Below are 20,495 nucleotides of genomic sequence, written 5' to 3' on the forward strand. Positions count from 1 at the left end.
AAAAGAGAAAGCTAAGATCCCTGATGTCACATATAGGGATTACTCTCTCAGATCTGGAGACACATCAACTAAAGTATCTTTCTCTCAGAGGAAAGATCTAAATATGGGCTTCTCCAGCGAGAGTTCTCAATATCAACATGAGTCTGTGACAAGGTACGAGAGTCTCACCAGAACAAAGGGTGGAGACTTTGATGAAGACCGCAAGCTTCGTCCCCAAATGTCTTTGCCCAAAACATCACTCCTTTCCACCACCTCCTCAGACAGGGTCAGAGCTGAGGAGCCACCAGTTAAAATCTACATCCCTGGACTTCAGAATATTCAGCCCCCTCAGGAAGCTCCACCTGCCAAATCATCCTCTTCCAGCTGTGAGAGTGAAGATGAGACTCCAGAACACACAATGAAACCAGCTAAAGACATCACAGATTATTTTTCCCCAAGGAGAACACTCAATATCAGCTTTAACAACTCAGCCAGTACCACAGATGAGGTGGAGAGGAAGACCGGAGCAGAGGACAGGTGGGATCAGCCAAGGCTTGGTAAGGTGAAGGCGCTGTCAGAGAGAACACGAAGGGACACAGAGGAAAGTTCTACAGACATGAATGTTTCTTTCTCCCAAATAAGAGCACTCAATATCAACTTTGATACCTCAGACAGCAGCACAGACGAGGTGGGGAGGAGTACCGGAGCAGACTACAGTAACCCTACTGAAGAAATCAGTCCCTCTCCCCAACTGTCATTGTACAAAACATCACGCTTTTTCTCCACCCCCACAGATGAGGCAAGGCCTAGAGGAGAGTATTCACTCCAAATTCCCCTACACAGGAAGCGCTTAGCTGTAGACATCCAGCCCCCCCTGGCTCTACCTGATGCCCCAGCAACACCTCCACCATCCCCAGAGGGAGAGGGGGCAGCAGGGTCTGGATGGAGGAGTAGGGAACAACAGATGAGAGCCATGGATGGATTTGGCTGTAACTCCATGACACAGGGAGACAGGAGCTATATGGGGTTAGTGGTTGCTAAACCATTCGGCATATCTCGTCCATATCAGAGCGTTACCTCAGAAATCATTATGACCACCCGGTGTAGTGAGGTCTCTACCTCTGGTGACCTCAATACGATCTACTCCAACTCCACCCTCCATTTTGAAACACACAAAGAGGGCAGTGAAGCTTGAGAGCTACAACTGTAATTGTTTGTACTGATTAAAGAAATCACCTGAGAAGTAAATGCAGCAATGAAAGTTGTTCAAACGTAAGTTGTTTATTTTAATTACATTGTTGTAAATGAGTGTAACACCAGACATGTTTGTCTTAATGAAAACAGCTGTTTGTGACTGAATGATTTCAGACTGACGCAAATAAAAGGTGGGACCATTAAAACCCAATTTCCCAGATTCATATCCACCTTCTTTACTCACTCAGTACCCTACTCCCCTCTATTTTGCTACAAAATAATCTCTTCATGACACTGCCTCCACATTATGTGGAGGACGATGCATCATAAATAAACCTGTAATGAAAGTCGCCCATATTGTGTTTGTGATGTTTTTATATCAGTTGATTTATGGGTACCTGGACAATAAGATGCACACATGACGTGGTAATTACTGTGGTAATGCAATAGTAAAAATACATTAGGCCTACAGTAGCAGAATCAAACTTGATCCTGTGCAATTTAAAAACACAGAACGAACATCTCATCACAAACCACATTTGAATCTTTCTGTAAAGGAAGATGGCAAAGCAAAAATGAATGACAACAGTAAGTTAATATAGAGATACTGTAGGTTACAGTGAAAACAGACACATACATACTGTACATACATATACAGTCAGGACAGGGTTGTGCAACCTCCTGCGTTACCAATGTAGAACACCATCTGAATTAGACTTATTAGTGTGCAGTCCAGCTACTAGCTCCATCTCCAAAAACCTAATATAGACAAATATACTGATGACTGGACAGGACAGCCAAAGCATCATGGATCACTGATAGGTGGAGATCTTATGTGACCTTACTAATTCATAAATTGATCCATTTACTGTACATGCTTTAGTTGTGGATAAGATGCCACTGGGTTTGACCAATCAATGATTGACACCATTCTTACAACACATGCAGTCTCATGTTAATTTCAGTTCATGTCCATTTGTTTGAGAGACTGACAGTGGGGTTCTTTTTCGTTTTTACTGTGTGTGATAGGGGGGAGGGGTTGGCAAATGCAGGAGGGAAGTCCTCTTCCTCAAATGAGGTTACATGTGTGTTTCAGCTCTGAATATACACAATCATGGTTTTCATAAAGCGTTAAGACAACATGGAGGATATCAAATGAAGCACAAATTCCTGTACAAAAAAGCAAAACAAGTTTTCAAAAATCTCATCCATTCAGACGGCTCTGACGGAGAGCGTGCATGCAACGTTTCACTCATGACAATTGAGCGTCACATCACAGCCAGAGACAAAAGTTTACACATGTGTTACAAGAACATTAGCAAAAGCATAGCATCGTCACAGGGGTCTAATTCTAACCCTTCAATGTCCATGGTTTTGAGACCTCTTGAATGATGAGCCCAAAAGTCTAATTTCATCCTGATCTAATCCCTGACCACTGTGTGTGTGTGTGTGTGTGTATGTGTGCGGGTGTGTGTGTGTGTGGGTGTGTGTGTGTTGAGCAAGTAAAGCAACCTCCATAAAAATGTTGAGAAAAAAATAAAACTCTTACAAACCTACAGCTTAGAAACAGATTGGTCACATAAACCATGAATGCTGGCCAGTCCACTAACAACTGACCACTGCACTGTAATAAGAGTTAATAGGCAGCACTGGGCCTCCCGGGTGGCGCAGTGGTCTAGGGCACTGCATCGCAGTGCTAACTGCGCCACCAGAGTCTCTGGATTCGCGCCCAGGCTCTGTCGCAGCCGGCCGCGACCGGGAGGTCCGTGGGGCGACGCACAATTGGCATAGCGTCGTCCGGGGTAGGGAGGGTTTGGCCGGTAGGGATATCCTTGTCTCATCGCGCTCCAGCGACTCCTGTGGCGGGCCGGGCGCAGTGCGCGCCAGCCAAGGGGGCCAGGTACACGGTGTTTCCTCCGACACATTGGTGCGGCTGGCTTCCGGGTTGGAGGCGCGCTGTGTTAAGAAGCAGTACGGCTGGTTGGGTTGTGCTTCGGAGGACGCATGGCTTTCGACCTTCGTCTCTCCCGAGCCCGTACGGGAGTTGTAGCGAAGAGACAAGGTAGTAATTACTAGCGATTGGATACCACGAAAATTGGGGAGAAATGGGATAAAAATTATTTAAAAAAATAAAAAAATAAAAAATAGGCAGCACTGCTGATTGGTTAGTTGTGGTATGAGGTCAACTGAAGCCTTCACAGGGGGCTAAAATACTTTAGCACAGGCTGGTGGTATCATAGTGAGCATGGGGATGAAAACCACTGGGGGCTCAAATTACTTTGTTATAGTAAACTGTGGAGGTGTCATCATCCACCTCTAACAGCTTTAGGGACCATGGCTAAAAGAACAACTACTGTAATACTCAGCCTGACACAATGTACTTCTTTAAGAATTCCAATTCAACCCAAATATAGGACAAAACTGATAGAAACGATGGGTTCTGTAGGTTATAAAGAGACAAGCACAGATCAAGTTCAAAGCACGGATATACAATATTCAAATGTGCCCAGGTCAAAATGACCTTGATTTAAGATTAAGACCGACTGTTCAAAAGGGAGGGATTTAATTTGTTTTATTCCTCCTTACGGGAGCGAGGGGTTGAAGAGTGGATTTTTCTCTCACACAAAACCATTTTGCCCACGTCAGCCACTCATGAGAACAGTTATCCTATCACACAGCGAGGGGGTGCAACGCCACAGGGGCTGCCATGTGCTTAACCACAATGCAACATAGGTAGGAAACATTACCCGGAGATAGTTGGTGTCTCCATAAGTAATCTACATCCCAATCTCGCCAGGGCAGCTTACACCCAGTTTTGGACCTTACACCCCCCTGCAATCATTACCTGGAAGCACCACCTGTCATCGCTGACACGCACCTCTCCATTTTGTATAGTTTGTTTTCTCATAGCCGTCGTCGTTGTATTATGTTGTTTTGTTGACATTTGTTGAAGTGTACCTGATGCTATGACATCTCTCTTTCTTTGTACCATTCCACAAACTCATCCAACAAAACTGGCCCTGACAAAATGAGAGAAAAGAATGATAACATTAGGGAATTGATCAGCTGTACCACTATGAGAATGAGTGTATTAGTGTCAGTGTGTGTGTGGATACTCACAGGCTCCATCCTCGTCATAGTTACTGAGGTCCAGGTTGATTGTCCTGCTGAACTCTAAAACGTTGCACCACTGGTCTTTGTTGATGACCTTATACTTGGATTGCTAAATAAATGAGCATAGACAGGCAGTCAATACAAAGAACACTACATTCACACACAGTTCCCTCACTTTATTAAGTTGAATGTTACACAGGTTAGACTCCATACCTCTAAAAACTGATTGAACACAGGAAACAGTGACCAAGTCTTTCCCAGGAGAAGCCCCAACATGCACTTGGCGGTGTTCAGGTCTAAACTCCTCTGGTCCTTTTCCTGTACAATCAAAAATATACAGACATCGCTAAGGTCCCGGGTATAATACGACTCAATTTAAATATTTAACTGTAAGTGATTAAGTAATACACTAAGCCTACTAGTAACGGTCAATGATTCTGTGTAATTCATGAGAACACAAAACCAAATCCCATGTGCTTTCTTTATTAAATGGTATTGATCTCACTTCAAGCACTATATTTCTATTCACTGTAAAGCTCAATTAATTGCTTTCAGGGGAACATGCCTTACAATTACTTAAAGCCAGACTATGTAAATAGCCCATCAGTACTCTTGACAAGCACTTCAGCCATGCAAGACAAACAAGAAAATAATCTTGACACTCAACTTATGAATACAAAGCTGAGAGCTGACAGCACAGCAATATTTTCATACCTGACGTCACTGATATTTTGTGTTTATTTCTATAAATGGTAATAAAGTTTAATGTATCATCTGTCGTGTGTTGAATCTAAATATCAACAAATAAATATCCAAGGTGAATGAATATCCCAGTCAGAGGAAATCTAGTGAGAATACCGCAGATCAGGTTTTGCCTCACTCACCCGAGCAAAGTCGAAGGCGTATCTGTAAATGAGCTTAAAGTTGGTGGTGTTGTTTAGGACAGACCTCAGGTAGTCCAGGGAGTTCCTCAGCCTCTCTGTGGAGTCGCACCTGACAACGCCAGAGAGACATGTTAGAGACAGACTAGAGTGTAGACAATAAAACAGACAGTTAACTATAAAGTAGACTATATGGGCAGACTATAACCCCAGTCTGGGGTCAGCACCATTTTGTACACTGCACAGCTAGAAATGGAAATAAACTATATGGACAGACACGCACAGAACATACAGTTGAAGTCGGAAGTTCATAAACACCTTAGCCAAATATATTTACACTCAGTTTATCACAATTCCTGACATTTAATCCTAGTAAAAATTCCCTGTCTTAAGTCAGTTAGGATCACCATTTTATTTTAAGAATGTGAAATGTCAGAATAATAGTAGAGAGAATGATTTATTTCAGCTTTCATTTCTTTCATCACATTCCCAGTGGGTCAGAAATGTACATACACTCAATTAGTATTTGGTAGCATTGCCTTTAAATTGTTTAACTTGGATCAAACATTTTGGGTAGTCTTCCACAAATTTTCCTATCTCATGATGCCATCTATTTTGTGAAGTGCACAATCCCTCCTGCAGCAAAGCACCCCCACAACATGAGGCTGCCACCCCCGTGCTTGGTATCCTTCGGCTTGCAAGCCTCCCCCTTTTTCCTCCAAACATAACGATGGTCATTATGGCCAAACAGTTCTATTTTTGTTTCATTAGACAAGAGGACATTTCTTTTAGTCTGGCTTTTTTTAATGGCGGTTTTGGAGCAGTGGCTTCTTCCTTGCTGAGCGGCCTTTCAGGTTATGTCGATATAGGACTTGTTTTACTGTGGATATAGATACTTTTGTACCCGTTTCCTCCTGCATCTTCACAAGGTCCTTTGCTGTTGTTCTTTGATTGATTTGCACTTTTCGCACCAAAGTACGTTAATCTCTAGGAGACAGAACGCGTCTCCTTCCTGAGCGGTATGACAGCTGCGTGGTCCCATGGTGTTTATACTTGCAAACTATTGTTTGTACAGATGAACGTGGTACCTTCAGGCGTTTCGGAAATTGCTCCTAAGGATGAACCAGACTTGTGGAGGTCTACAGATTTCTTTAGATTTTCCCATGATGTCAAACAAAGAGGCACTGAGTTTGAAGGTAGGCCTTGAAATACCTCCACAGGTACACCTCCAATTGACTCAAATTATGTCAATTAGCTTATCAGAAGCTTCTAAAGCCATGACCTCATTTTTTTGAATTTTCCAAGCTGTTTAAAGGCACAGTCAACTTAGTGCATGTAAACTTCTGACCCACTGGAATTGTGATACAGTGAATTATAAGTTAAATAATCTGTCTGTAAACAATTGTTGGAAAAATTACTTGCAAAGTAGATGTCCTAACCGACTTGCCAAAACTCTAGTTTGTTAACAAGAAATTTGTGGAGTGGTTGAAAAATGAGTTTTAATGACTCCAACCTAATTGTATGTAAACTTCTGACTTCAACTGTATAATAAAAACACCCAAATTGAGAGCAGACTTACTGCAGGGAGCCCATGCCACTCAACCACTCCTGTAGGGTGAAGTAGCCCATACTCTGGGCATCTAACTTCCAGGCCAGAACCAGCATCACCACCTGTTCAAACACCATACACTCACATATTATTATAAACGGAAATGCTTGATATTTCAAAAATTTACTTTCCAATTAATAATTTGAATCTTTGTGCCATCTTTCAATAAAATGGGGAAAATTAACTAAAACACAGGAGACTGAAAAGATTTGGCATGGGTCCTCAGATCCTCAAAAGGTTCTACAGCTGCACCATCAAGAGCATCCTGACTGGTTCCATCACTGCCTGGTATGGCAACTGCTCGGCCTCAGACCGCAAAGCACTACAGAGGGTAGTGCGATTGGCCCAGTACATCACTGGGGCCAAGCTTCCTACCATCCAGGAACTCTATACCAGGCGGTGTCAGAGGAAGGCCCTAAAAATGGTCAAAGACTCCAGCCACCCTAGTCTTAGACTGTTCTCTCTTCTACCACACGGCAAGCAGTACCGGAGCGCCAAGTCTAGGTCCAAGAGGCTTCTAAACAGCTTCTACCCCCAAGCCATAAGACTCCTGAACATCTAGTCAAATGGCTACCCAGACTATTTGCATTGCCCCCTCCCCTCTCCACACCACTGCCACTTTCTGTTGTCATCTATGCATAGTCACTTTAATTAACTTCACCTACATGTACATACTACCTCAACTAACCGGTGCCCCCGCACATTGACTCTGTACCGGCACCCCCCTGTATATATTGTTATTTTTTTTACTGCTGCTCTTTAACGGCTTGTTACTTTTATCTCTTATTCTTATCCGTATTTTTTTTAAACTGCACTGTTGATTAGGGGCTCGTAAGTAAGCATTTCACTCTAAGGTCTGTTGTATTCGGCGCATGTGACTAATACAATTTGATTTTGTCAAAGACTTCAGCCACCCAAGTCATAGACTGTACTCTCTGCTACCGCACGGCAAGCTGTACCGATGCACAAAGTCTGGAACCAACAGGACCCTGAACAGCTTCTACCCCCAAGTCAAAGGCCATCAGCATATCACCCTGCATACCACTGCTGGCTTTCTTCTGAAGCTAAGCAGGGTTGGTCCTGGTCAGTCCCTGGATGGGAGACCAGATGCTGCTGGAAGTGGTGTTGGGGGGCCAGCAGGAGGCACTCTTTCCTCTGGTCTAAAAAATGCCCCAGGGCAGTGATTGGGGACACTGCCCTGTGTAGGGTGCTGTCTTTCGGATGGGATGTTAAACAGGTGTCCTGACTCTGAGGTCATTAAAGACCCCATGGCACTTATCGTAGGGGTGTTAACCCTGGTGTCCTGGCTAAATTCCTAATCTGGCCCTCAAACCATCATGGCTACCTAATCATCCCCAGCTTACAATTGGTTCATCCCTCTCTCCTCCCCCCTGGTTGTTGCTGTAAATGAGAATGTGTTCTCAGTCAACTTACCTGGTAAAAAATAAGACTGCTGAACAGTTCATCAAATGGCTACCTGGACTATTTGCATTAACTCCCTTTTTTGTTGCATTGGCTCTATGCACACTCACTGGACTCTACCCACACACACGCCGTGGAAGAAGATACTCACGACTAGTGATGGCTGATGTGGGAGCACAACATGAGGACTACATTGTTTGGATGGCAGACCATCTGTGGGCTATCCGGGATTAAAAACACCTTATGTGGAAATCTCAATGAAGAGACAGTCCTAGGGTTACTGAAGCCAGGAGAGATGAAGACTGACAAAACTTGAATTGACTAAATTAATATTACTGTGCGAATTAAATTGCCATATTTTGATTGTTTCAAGAGTTTATAAAGAGCTAAGAATTTTGACATGATTTATTGCTACAGAGAAACTTATTCTGTTCGTCAGACAGCAGATAGTTCAAAGAGGAGTGACACAGGTGCCCCTGGTTAATTTAGAGAAGAGTTGTGATGATTAGATTCAAGAATGTGTGTGTGTGTGTGTTGTTTTCATGCCTTTGTTTTAATGTTTTGGGCCATGCAAAGTGATGTTAAGTAGACGATAGGAGATACCGGGAGTTGGCACTAGAAAAAAAAGCTTTACTTAAACTTAGATCATGTTTGGATCTAATACCTGAGTTGTTGACCAATAGCATTAGTGTAAAGTTAACCTCCATGTAGGTCTGATATCTGATTGGTGTAACCGCTGCTTCTCAGAGGTGTGACAATTGGGGTTGGCAAGACCAACACAGAGAATCCTGAATTCCTAAAACACCACATAGCAAATTCTTGCATACAGTTGAAAAAAAACAAGTCACTTCTGGGCTGCCCTACACACACACACATATTGACACCACAGACACACACTGCTGATACCGTTTATTATAAATCCTGATTGCCTAGTCCCTATTACCTCAGCTACCTCCTACCCCTGCACATTGACTCAGTACCAGCACCCCTTGAATAAAGCCTCAGTTATATTACTGTGTTTCCATTTCGCAAATTGTTCTTACTTTTTAACTCTGCATTGTTGTGAAAGGGCTCGTAAAGTAAGCATTTCACGGTAAAGTCTACACCTGTTGTATTCAGAGCATTTGACAAATAACATTTTATTTATGATTTGCATGCACATGTAGATGGATTATAAATGTCACTCATCTACATAGACATGAATAGCCATCCTTACATTTTCAGGTTCCACTCCAATGTCTTCACAGAACTTCTCCATTCCCTCTGGCCCCACAACATCGTCACAGACTATCAAAGATACACACACACACACAGTGAGCCATTATACATACTGTATGACATCACAACCAGACACTCTACTCTATTTACATGGTGTGATGTCATAATCAGGAGGTCAAATCATTCACTATTATAACCAATCATAGTTTTTGTGATATCTTCATTTTTATGTCATACAATTCTATCATCACAGCAAAAATGACAATCACAATGCATACATACAGTAGCCATCCAAAGTTTGGACACACCTACACATGCAAAGGTTTTTCTTTATATTTACTACATTGCAGAATACATTGTAGCTTTGCATACTCTTGGCATTCTCTCAACCAGCTTCACCTGGAACGCTTTTCCAACAATCTTGAAAGAGTTCCCACATAGGCTGAGCACTTGTTGGCTGCTTTTCCTTCACTTTGCGGTCCAACTCATCCCAAACCATTTCAAGTGGGTTGAGGTCGGGTGATTGTGGAGGCCAGGTCAACTGATGCAGCATCACTCTCCTTCTTGGTCAAATAGCCCTTACACAACCTGGAGATGCACATCTACACCATCACACCTCCATGCTTCAAGGTGGGAACTACAAGAAGTAGTGATCTCCGCATGGTTGACCTCCTTGTGGTTCCCACTGTGAAGCATGGAGGAGGTGGTGTGATGGTGCTTTTCTGGTGCCACTGTCAGTGATTTATCTAGAATTCAAAGCACACGTAACCAGCATGGCTACACAGCAATACCCCATCCCATCTGATTTGAGCTTCGTGGGAATATAATTTATTTTTCAACAGGACAATGACCCAACACCTCCAGGCTGTGTAAGGGCTATTTGACCAAGGAGGAGAGTGATGGAGTGCTGCATCAGATGACTTGGCCTCCACAAATCACCCGACCTCAACCCAACAGATGGTTTGGGATAAGTTGGACCGCAGAGTAAAGGAAAAGCAGCCAACAAGTGCTCAGCATATATGGGAACTCTTTCAAGAATGTTGGAAAAGTTCTAGGTGCCATCAAGGCAAACGGTTGCTATTTGAATAATCTAAAATATATAACACTTTTTTTGTTTCTACATGATTCCATAGTTGATGTCTTCACTATTATTCTACAATGTAGAAAATAGTAAAAAATAAAAATAAAAAATAAAATGTAATGAGTAGGTGTCCAAACTTTTGACTGGTACTGTACCAACATAATTCTCTGACGCTATCCCACCTGCAAGGGACATACAAAACCTTAATCTACAGAAATTTCAGCAAGCAAGAGACACCCTTTATGAAACAATCAATGATGCCCTAGTCACAGCCTTCTCATACAACAATTCAACTTTGACATGAAAAGCCCAATCTAAGGGTAACAGAAGGTATTTACACCGTTATGGTCTGTGTTTTATACAAACTGATAGAGGAAATGGAATATTATTTTTTCTACAATTCTTGTCTCACCTGCGTATTCGTAGAACCACTCCAGACATCTTTTACTGGAGAAGGTATCCTCCTCTCGGATTTGTGGTGCCTCATGTTTTCTAAAAACACTGCATTACGAAAAAGAACATTTCAGACAACCTACGGAACAAGTGCACACAGCATAGTTAACACATTACTGCGGGTGCTGGGAATACATTGTGCGACTTAAAATCCTACCGTCTGGGAGCATATTACACACTACGATGTAAAAAAGGTTAATCCCTACTGGATGACCTACGCGATAAAAAGTCCTCTTGCTGCTCTTTTGAATTTCTGAGTTGGCAATGACATATGCAAACTCATTGGGGAGACAAATCACTTATCATTAGGGTTGCAAAGGGTCGGAAACTTTCCAGAAAAGTTTCGGAAATTTTCTATGGGAAGTTAAGCCCGGGAATTCTTCAAAAAAAGTGCTTATTACAGTGAACCTTTTTTGTGGGATATAAGGCAATTCTACATCTTGCGGCATATTTTGGTTAAACTATCCCCAATTCAATGGACAGCTGATCACATACATCACATGTACAGCTGATTCTCAAGATCTTGCACACTAATGAGATGTTGAGCCCACACTACTACACTGTCTGAGCCAAGGACTACATGCTTTCTGATAAGTTTTGATTACAATACTGTGTGAGGTGAATATATTTTATATGACTTTTTGTTAACTAGTAAATAGTAGCCAACAGCAAAGTGTTTAAATCATTTCTAATTTGTTAACAATTTCTGCTACTTAGTTTTTGCTACCATTTGAGTTTTAGCTTGCTTGAGCCTGCTAACTGAGGAGTGTTAATTCATCTGTTTACATACGTTTCATTTTAAAACATTTCTTACAAATGAGTTGTTTAATCTAACTGCTTAACTATTTACATGTACATGGAATTGTATTAGTTGTTTTTTTTACTCATTTTTTCATAATCTTTACAGGAAAATGCCACAGGCACTATCTGATGTGGAGACATTTCACTGCAGCTAATGCAGAACGAAAAGCTGTGTACATTTGCAAATACTGTGTCAAATCATATGTGAAGGATGCAACAAAGATGCAGAATCATCTCGCCAAGTGCATAAAGTTCCCTCAGCGCTCACAACAAGCAGCCTCTGGCAAAAGTCCCTCTACTTCTATTTGAGGTGAAAATGATGAATCAGACAACTTATCAATAGCAAAAGCTCATGGTCTTCCTGGAATCAGAAGTTTTTTTGACTCAATAGAGGAATGTAGTCAGAAATGCTGATAAATGTCTTGCTCAAGCTGTGTATGCAACTGGTTCACCTCTGATGCTCACAGGAAATGTGTATTGGAAGAGATTTCAGAATGTCCTTCGCCCAGCATACACTCCTCCAACCGGACATGCTTTATCAACTCATTGTTGGATGCAGAATTCAAGTGAAGGTCAAGAAAAATCATAGCGAAGGCAGACTATTGCAATTATCTCTGATGGGTGGTCAAATGTTCGTGGGTAAGGAATAATTAACTACATAATCTCCACCCCTCAACCAGTATTCTACAAGAGCACAGACACAAGGGACAACAGACACACCAGTCTCTACATTGCAATTGAGCTGAAGGCAGTCAATGACCTTGGACCACAGAAGGTATTTGCACTGGTGACAGACAATGCTGCAAACATGAAGGCTAATTGGTCTAAAGTAGAGGAGTCCTACCCTCACATCACACCCATTGGTTGTGCTGCTCATGCATTGAATATGCTCCTCAAGGATGTCATGGCACTGAAAACAATGGATACACTCTACAAGAGAGCCAAGGAAATGGTTAGGTATGTGAAGGGTCATCAAGTTATAGCAGCAATCTACCTCACCAAGCAAAGTGAGAAGAATAAGAGCACCATATTGAAGCTGCCCAGCAACACCTGTTGGGGTGGTGTTGTCATCATGTTTGACAGTTTCCTGAAGGGGAAGGAGTCTCTCCAAGAAATGGCCATATCACAGTCTGCCGATATGGACAGCCCCATCAAGAGGATCCTCCTGGATTATGTCTTTTGGGAGAGAGTGGTAAGCAGCCTGAAAGCTATAGCAGTACCCACTGCACGGATTGAGGGAGACAATACCATCCTGTCTGATGTTCAGACTCCGCTTGCAGATGTTAGAGAATAAATCCATACTGCCCTGCCCACTTCACTTTTACTCCAAGCAGAGGAAACTGCAATTCTGAAATGCATCAAAAAGCGTGAAGACTTATGCCTGATGCCCATACACACCGCAGCGTACATGCTGGAGCCAAAGTATGCTAGCAAGAGTATCCTGTCTGGTGCAGAGATCAACAAGACCTATGGTGTCATCCTACCGTGTCTCGCCACCTTGGCCTGGATGAGGGCAAGGTTCTTGGCAGTCTGGCGAAGTACACTTCCAAGCAAAGGGCTTTGGGATGGAGATGCAATTTGGCAGTCGTGCCAACATACAGTTGAAGTTGGAAGTTTACATACACCTTAGCCAAATACATTTAAAAACATAGTTTCTCATAATTCCTGACATTATATCTTCAAACATTCCCCGTCTTCAGTCTGTTAGGATCACAACTTTATTTTAGTATTGTGAAATGTCAGAATAATAGTAAGGAGAACAATTTAATTCAGCTTTTATTTCTTTCATCACATTCCCAGTGGGTCAGAAGTTTACATGCTACCAAATACTAATTGAGTGTATTGTCTTTAAATTGTTTAACTTCAGTCAAACGTTACAGGTAGCCTTCCACAAGCGTCCCACAATAAGTTGGGTGAATTTTAGCTAATTGCTCCGGACAGAGCTGGTGTAACTGAGTCAGGTTTGTAGGCCTCCTTGCTCGCACACGCTTTTTCACTTCTGCCCACACATTTTCTATAGGATTGAGGTCAGGGCTTTGTGATGGCCACTCCAATACCTTGACTTTGTTGTCCTTAAGCCATTTTGCAAGTATGCTTGGGGTCATTGTCCATTTGGAAGACCCATTTGCGACCAAGCTTTAACTTCCTGACTGATGTCTTGGGATGTTGCTTCAATATATCCACATCATTTTCCTACCTCATGATGCCATCTATTTTGTGAAGTGCACCAGTCCCTCCTGCAGCAAAGCACCCCCACAACATGATGCTGCCACCTGTGTGCTTCATGATTGGAATGGTGTTCTTTGGCTTGCAACCCTCCCCCTTTTTCCTTCAAACATAACGATGGTCATTATGGCCAAACAGTTCTATTTTTATTTCATCAGACCAGAAGACATTTCTCCGAAAAGTACGATCTGTGTCCCCATGTGCAGTTGTCTGGCTTTTTTTTATTTAAATGGCGGTCTTTTTCCTTGCCAAGCAGTTTCAGGTTATGTCGATTTAGGACTTGTTTTACTGTGGATATAGATGCTTTAGTACCCGTTTCCTCCAGCATCTTCACAAGGTCCTTTGCTGTTGTTCTGGGATTGATTTGCACTTTTTGCACCAAAGTACGTTAATCTCTAGGAGACAGAACGCATCTCCTTCCTGAGCGGTATGATGGCTGCGCGGTCTCATGGTGTTTATGCTTGCATACTATTGTTTGTACAGATGAACGTGGTACCTTCAGTCATTTGGAAATTGCTCCCAAGGATGAACCAGAATTGTGGAGGTATACAATTTTTTTTCTGAGATATTGGCTAATTTCTTTTGAAATACATCCACAGGTACACCTCCAATTGACTCAAATTATGTCAATAAGCCTATCAGAAGTCATGACATCATTTTCTGGATTTTCCCAAGCTGTTTAAAAGGCACAGTCAACTTAATGTATGTAAACTTCTGACCCACTGGAATTGTGATACAGTGAATTATAAGTGAAATAATCTGTCTGTAAACAATTGTTCAAAAAATGACTTGTCATACAAAGTAGATGTCCTTACCGACTTACCAAAACTATAGTTAGTTAACAAGAATTTTGTGGAGTGGTTGAAAAATGAGTTTTAATGACTCCACCCTAAGTGTATGTAAACTTCCGACTTCAACTGTATCACATCACCCACCTGGTGGAAGGGATTTTGTGGATCTGAGGCTCTTTCCCCCGTTGCCTCCCTCACCCTCCAAATCCCACCAACATCAGCCGCCTCTGAGCGCAACTGGTCCTTGTTTGGGAACACACACACCAAAGCATGCAACAGGCTGACCAATACAAGGGTTGAAAAATAGGTGGCCATCTGGGCAAATTTGAGGCTTTTTGAGCCTGACAACGAGACATCCTCAACAAGGTTGGAAAGTGACAGTGAAGATGAGGCCTCAGAGTCTGATGTTCAAGAGGGGGACATTGAGAAGGTCCAGGGAGAAGACATGGAAGCCTGAGAGGAAGACAACCAAAGCTTTAGTTTCTAGACTGTCATTTTACAGATGTATGTTGAAAATGTTTTTGGGAGATGTGATGGATCATTGGGGATCATTCAATATTCCCTTTTGTTGTTCAGTGAAATCATCCCATGTGAGGAGTCAACTCATTTAATAAAAGTTAATTTCATAACTAATTTGTTTTTATTACATTTTCTATTGGAAGGATTTAATTTGCAAGTGTCTAGTTATGATAAATTTAAAGGTTTGTTTCTGTCTCCGTATGATATGGTAAATATATACAATGCAAAAAATATCTACATTTAAATGGTATTAATATTAATTTGCATACATTTCCATTAATTCCCATGGAAAGTTTCCACCTCTGAATATTCCCCAAAATTGGCAACCCAAGTCATTATTCATGGATACATTTTCAGGGAACAGGTAATCTCTGAAACCCAGAAAAAACATTTGTGCGTCATTAGGTTCTGGGGGGGAGATGTATGAGAAAATCTACTAAAACGAGGAGCGGAAGCAGGGCCATAACTCCAACACCCCTCTCTCTGCAAGTTTCAGGCAAGGCTATGGGTTAAATGCACCCTACCCCTCCCAATTTGGAAAGTGCACACCCGCTAAACCGTGATTTGTTCAAATAACCAGTTACAAAAACCTGTACACATAACCTTTGCTCGTTAGTCATCAAATCCAACATTCTTTTCACAGATGTTACAATAAAATGTTTGTGCATGAGAGATTAGTGAACAGTGAAACTGAATAAGACTGTTGGATATAAGTCTTCTCCTATACAGTCTAGTTACTTAGCTAACTGATGCATACGTTGGTAGTACCTGTCCTGGCGACTCTTCTTAGCTGACAGGTCATCTCCAGCAGTGGGTCTCCTCTTTTTCCTAGGAGGCATGGCTCTGGAGCAGCAGGCTGAGAGAAACACATTATGAGTGATATAGAGAGAGTGATATATAAGTGTCACATGGGTCTGCATTAGGTGCAGGCAGGGTCGGTACCTGTGGAGTGACCGTTATGTCCAACGTCCTCCGTCAGGTTCTGAGGGGAGGGATAAATGTATTAGGCGACTACCACCAAAATACACAAACAAACACACACTGCAGCACTGACATTAGCATGCATTGAGTAAGGGGAGGGAGGGTGTGTAGGGACAGGAAGCTTGCTCTCTCATTTCCTCAAGCTTGTAACCTTTAAAGATGCAGTTGTTAGTTCAGACTGCGAGAGAGGGAGGAGAGCCGAGAGGATGAATCACACCCTTTAAGGGTCCATCCAGGAATTCAAAATGAATCTATAACTAATTAATAACTTGGATTCATTTGTAGATAAGGGGAAATGTCCATGATCAAATCCATTGCATCGTGCCAGAGTAAGTCCAACTGGAAATAAGTTGGAACAGGTGACTGGTACTCATGACACAATGATATGAGGGCAAAAAGCTGTTACCAGCCTGTGCAGGGTGTGGTAGATTTTGTGAATGCCGGCCAGTGTAGACAAATGGGTGTGCAGCTGAAAATCTATAGGGGGAAAAAAAATACAATTTCGGCACATTGCTAACTTTAACACTACATATGGAACACATATGCAACAGTACTTGTAACAGTATATGAAACAAAAATATGCTGCTCACAGAAACAACCTCATCTTAATGACGTGCTGCATAACATGTCAATTCACTAGGTTTCCCAAGGCACAGAGAAGGGAGAGCTCACCATCTGCTACCCACAGCCTGCCTACATCATGCTCCCTCTGTCATAGCCAGAGTCACCTCTTGCATTCAGCCAATAGGAATGAGAACGCATGCATGTACAACCATCTTATTCACCATCTTCATCATTTGCAACAGCTGGGATAACTAAATAGTGACGTAACAGCACACAATCAATGCATTTCATCAGGATGGGTATGACTATTTTTTTTAAAGCATTTTTATGCTGATATTAGCAGTCTTCTCTCACAGTATACCAACAAGGTGGTATGATGAAGAACTATAATGCAATAGGCTACTGCTAGATAAAAGGCAATAGTATTCAGTGGCCTACAGATCATAAGCCGGGCTGGTCTTTTTTTTATTTAACTAGGCAAGTCAGTTAAGAACAAATTCTTATTTACAATGCCGGCCTAGAAACAGTGTGTTAACTGTCTTGTTCAGGGGCAGAACGACATTTTTTACCTTGTCAGCTCGGGGGATTCGATCTCGCAAAATCTCGGTTACTGGCTCAACGCTCTAACCACTAGGCTACCTGCCGAATACCAACATGTGGATGGTATTCAATATATGTATTTATTGTATAAAAGGGTTCAAAGAATGCCAGCCAAAATCTGGTCGATTTTGATTAAACACTACGCGGACATACGCTTATCCAATAAATATTATATATATTTTTCTTTATCCTCATCTACGTTTACTAAGTGTCAACTTAGTTTTGTGAAAACGCTCACACAAGCAGGAGACTGAATCCAGTTATACATGTGTCGAACCACATCAAACACTAGATTAATATAGCCTACCTAAAATAGGTACAGACGCACAACTTGCAGAGTTTACAAAGTATCTAGAGAGTAGATGGAGACATGGATGTTGTAGTCCATTTCCTGGATTAAGGTTCTTATATCCGGAGAAATGGAGTGGAATTAGACTACAATTCCCAGACCTCAGAAATTAATTTCATTCAACAACCCTCTACTCACCCCAACTGATGAATGCATGTTATATTGTTACAAAAAATACGTTACATCCTATGGAATAGTCCATACAAATATATTATCGTTCTCTTGTAACAGTTGATGTAGCTGATGCGCAGTCGGAGAGAGCTATTGCAGTAGGCATAGAAATACAGAACTGCGTCACAATTTATCCTCAAATTTTCCGGGGGAGAACAGTTTTCCGCATTTGCTTGGAAAACTGACCTATTTAGTCTTACACAACATTGTTTTCCAAGTGTTACTTACTATGCAACTGCACTCCCACCCGTAAAAAAGCGACACAATATCAGTATAAAATGGTCGACAATAATGACACATTAAGCAGATGTAATGAACAGAATAGCAGCCTTGACAATGTTACCGTAACTAACAATTTCCAACAAAATGTAAATGCCTCCAGCAATGACAGTACACAGAATTCTCCCTTTGTTGCGCCCCAAGACAACACTGGGAAAGGCAATAGGCAGATAGTCGGCACATACATTTATTCGATCACTCGATTAACAGTTCATAGAACCATTCAAATCTAAAAGTAGACATATGCAACAGACTCGGTTATCAATACGTGGAGCCTATCCTACTGCGCGTAAAATACACCAAAAGCCACAACTATACTTACTTGCCGCATCAGAGAGCATTTTTTATAAACACACAACTGTCTGTGTGAAGTCCGAGGACCGCCAGTAGGCGGAACATGTCAACATAACCATGCCCACAGATAATTTAGGTGGACGAGGAACCTAGTAGCCGCACCCCTAATCCTTCATGATAGGCTGTCTCTGGTGTCATTTGGGACAGCTGTAGACAAAGAATTAAGAAGCTCCTCTGGATGAACGTGACAGGTCAAAGTTCCAAACCAGACCATCCCACCGCTGTGGTTCATTGGCTAGGAAACTATCTACATAATCAGTGAGAAGATTCTATGAATGCCCGGGTGAATCGGGTTAGCGTTTATTGCATGCCAGGCTGTAATAAAGTAGGCCCACCCACTGGGGAGCCAGGCCCAGCCAATCTGAATGAGTTTTCCCCCACAAAAGAGCTTTATTACAGACAGAAATACTCCTCAGTTTCATAAGCTGTCTGGGTGGCTGGTCTCAGACGATCCTGCAAGTAAAGAAGCCAGATGTGGAGATCCTGGGCTGCCGTGGTTACACGTGGTCTGCAGTTGTGAAGCTGGTTGGATGTACTGCCAAATTCTCTAAAAACAATGTTGGAGGCTTATGGTAGAGAAATTAACATTCAATTCTCTGGCAACAACTCTGGTGGACATTCCTGCAGTCAACATGCTAATTGCACGCTCACTCAAAACTTGAGACATTGGTGGCATTGTGTTGTGTGCACATTTTAGAGTGGTCCTTTGTCCCCAGCACAAGGTGCACCTGTGTAATGATCATGCTGTTTAATCAGCCTTTTGATAGGCCAAACTTGTCAGGTGGATTATCCTGGCAAAGGAGAAATGCTCACTAACAGGGATGTTAAACAGAAATATACTTTTTGTGCGTATAGAACATTTCTGGTATCTTTTATTTCTGCTCATGAAACCAACACTTTACATGTTGCGTTTATTATTTTGTTCAGTACATGTCGGTTCTAAAATACAATTGGTTACACAGAAAACTTATTGTAGGGTGTGATTTTATTTATTGTTCCCCACCTGAATTAATAGTTTTTTTGTCTCAAATTTAAAATGTTATTCTGGTACACCATGCCTCTGCAACATTTGACAAGCATAATAATTTTGTCATGCACAAAGCTTCTTTAGCCTAATTACATAATTATAATGAATAAAGCTAAATTTATTTGTAAAATTATTCGCCGCATGTTACAAATAAAGTTTGATTTGATTTAATAACTCTACCTACATGTACATATTACCTCGACTAACCGGTGCCCCCACACATTGACTCTGTACCGGTATCCCCTGTATATAGCCTCGCTATTGTTATTTTACTGCTGCTCTTTATTTATTTGTTACTTTTTTTTCTTATTATTATTATTTTTTAACTGCTTGTCAGTAAGCATTTCACTGTAAGGTCTACACCTGTTGTATTTGGCGCATGTGACAAATAGATTTGATGAAACACTTAACTAGACAACTAACTACATGAGATGAGAATAGAGAGTACTAGTATATGCAACATAACTTAACATATTAAATGGGGAGGAATTACACTATAGACCACATAACTTGCTCTTATTTTATATATTTAAAGAATATTGACTCTTTCACAGAGTGATTAGATTAATAAATATCTACCCCACCTCACAGATGCAGAACAAGAGCATAAACATCCATTTATCATGCTGTTTTGTACTGGCTGGGGTAAAGAAACATGTTCAAAGGTGAGTTGAATGACTCAGGGATTTTCATGAAATGGAGGTTTCTGTTCAATTGCATCATGGCATTATAACATATAAATAATCACAAAATAGGTTTTATTAGGACAGCTTTGACCTGTGTGTGAGTTTGTGTGTGTGAGCAAGCGAGAGAAAGAGCTTTTCCGATGTCTATATTAAAGGCTTTTTCAACAGGCCTTTTGGTGGGCAGGGCCTCTTCAGT

The 20,495-nt window shown here is 41.7% G+C and overlaps 1 protein-coding gene across 6 annotated transcripts; it reads right to left on the minus strand.

The window, feature by feature from the left end:
- Positions 1-1,235: 1,235 nt before the first annotated feature.
- LOC129869633 (DCN1-like protein 4) lies at positions 1,236-18,655 on the minus strand. Of its 6 annotated transcripts, XM_055944226.1 has the most exons (13): positions 18,297-18,548; positions 17,999-18,043; positions 16,676-16,747; positions 16,231-16,270; positions 16,046-16,144; positions 11,522-11,534; positions 10,911-10,999; positions 9,416-9,486; positions 6,748-6,839; positions 5,172-5,280; positions 4,501-4,605; positions 4,294-4,396; positions 1,236-4,193 (listed from the first exon to the last, which is right to left on the minus strand). In XM_055944226.1, exons 1-13 carry the CDS (start codon positions 18,417-18,419, stop codon positions 4,138-4,140), a joined length of 1,017 nt encoding a protein of 338 aa, XP_055800201.1. In that variant the 5' UTR covers positions 18,420-18,548; the 3' UTR covers positions 1,236-4,137. The 6 variants fall into 6 exon arrangements, with proteins under 6 accessions (XP_055800201.1, XP_055800195.1, XP_055800197.1 ...); XM_055944220.1 differs by lacking the exons at positions 11,522-11,534; positions 17,999-18,043; positions 18,297-18,548 and adding an exon at positions 18,555-18,655 and having other exon boundaries at positions 16,057-16,144; positions 16,676-16,746; XM_055944222.1 differs by lacking the exons at positions 11,522-11,534; positions 16,676-16,747; positions 17,999-18,043; positions 18,297-18,548 and adding an exon at positions 18,555-18,655 and having other exon boundaries at positions 16,057-16,144.
- Positions 18,656-20,495: the final 1,840 nt, after the last annotated feature.

This window comes from Salvelinus fontinalis, chromosome 14 (assembly GCF_029448725.1).
Source record: "Salvelinus fontinalis isolate EN_2023a chromosome 14, ASM2944872v1, whole genome shotgun sequence".
Lineage (NCBI taxonomy): Eukaryota > Metazoa > Chordata > Actinopteri > Salmoniformes > Salmonidae > Salvelinus > Salvelinus fontinalis.

Coding starts and splice junctions, on each gene's coding strand:
- LOC129869633 (XM_055944226.1), bottom strand. CDS start 18,419: ATGTATGTGCCGACTATCTGCCTATTGCCTTTCCCAGTGTTGTCTTGG. Junction 16,271..16,675: donor ACCACACCCTGCACAGGCTG/GTAACAGCTTTT, acceptor CCCTCCCCTCAG/AACCTGACGGAGGACGTTGG. Junction 9,487..10,910: donor GTGGTTCTACGAATACGCAG/GTGAGACAAGAA, acceptor TATCTTTGATAG/TCTGTGACGATGTTGTGGGG.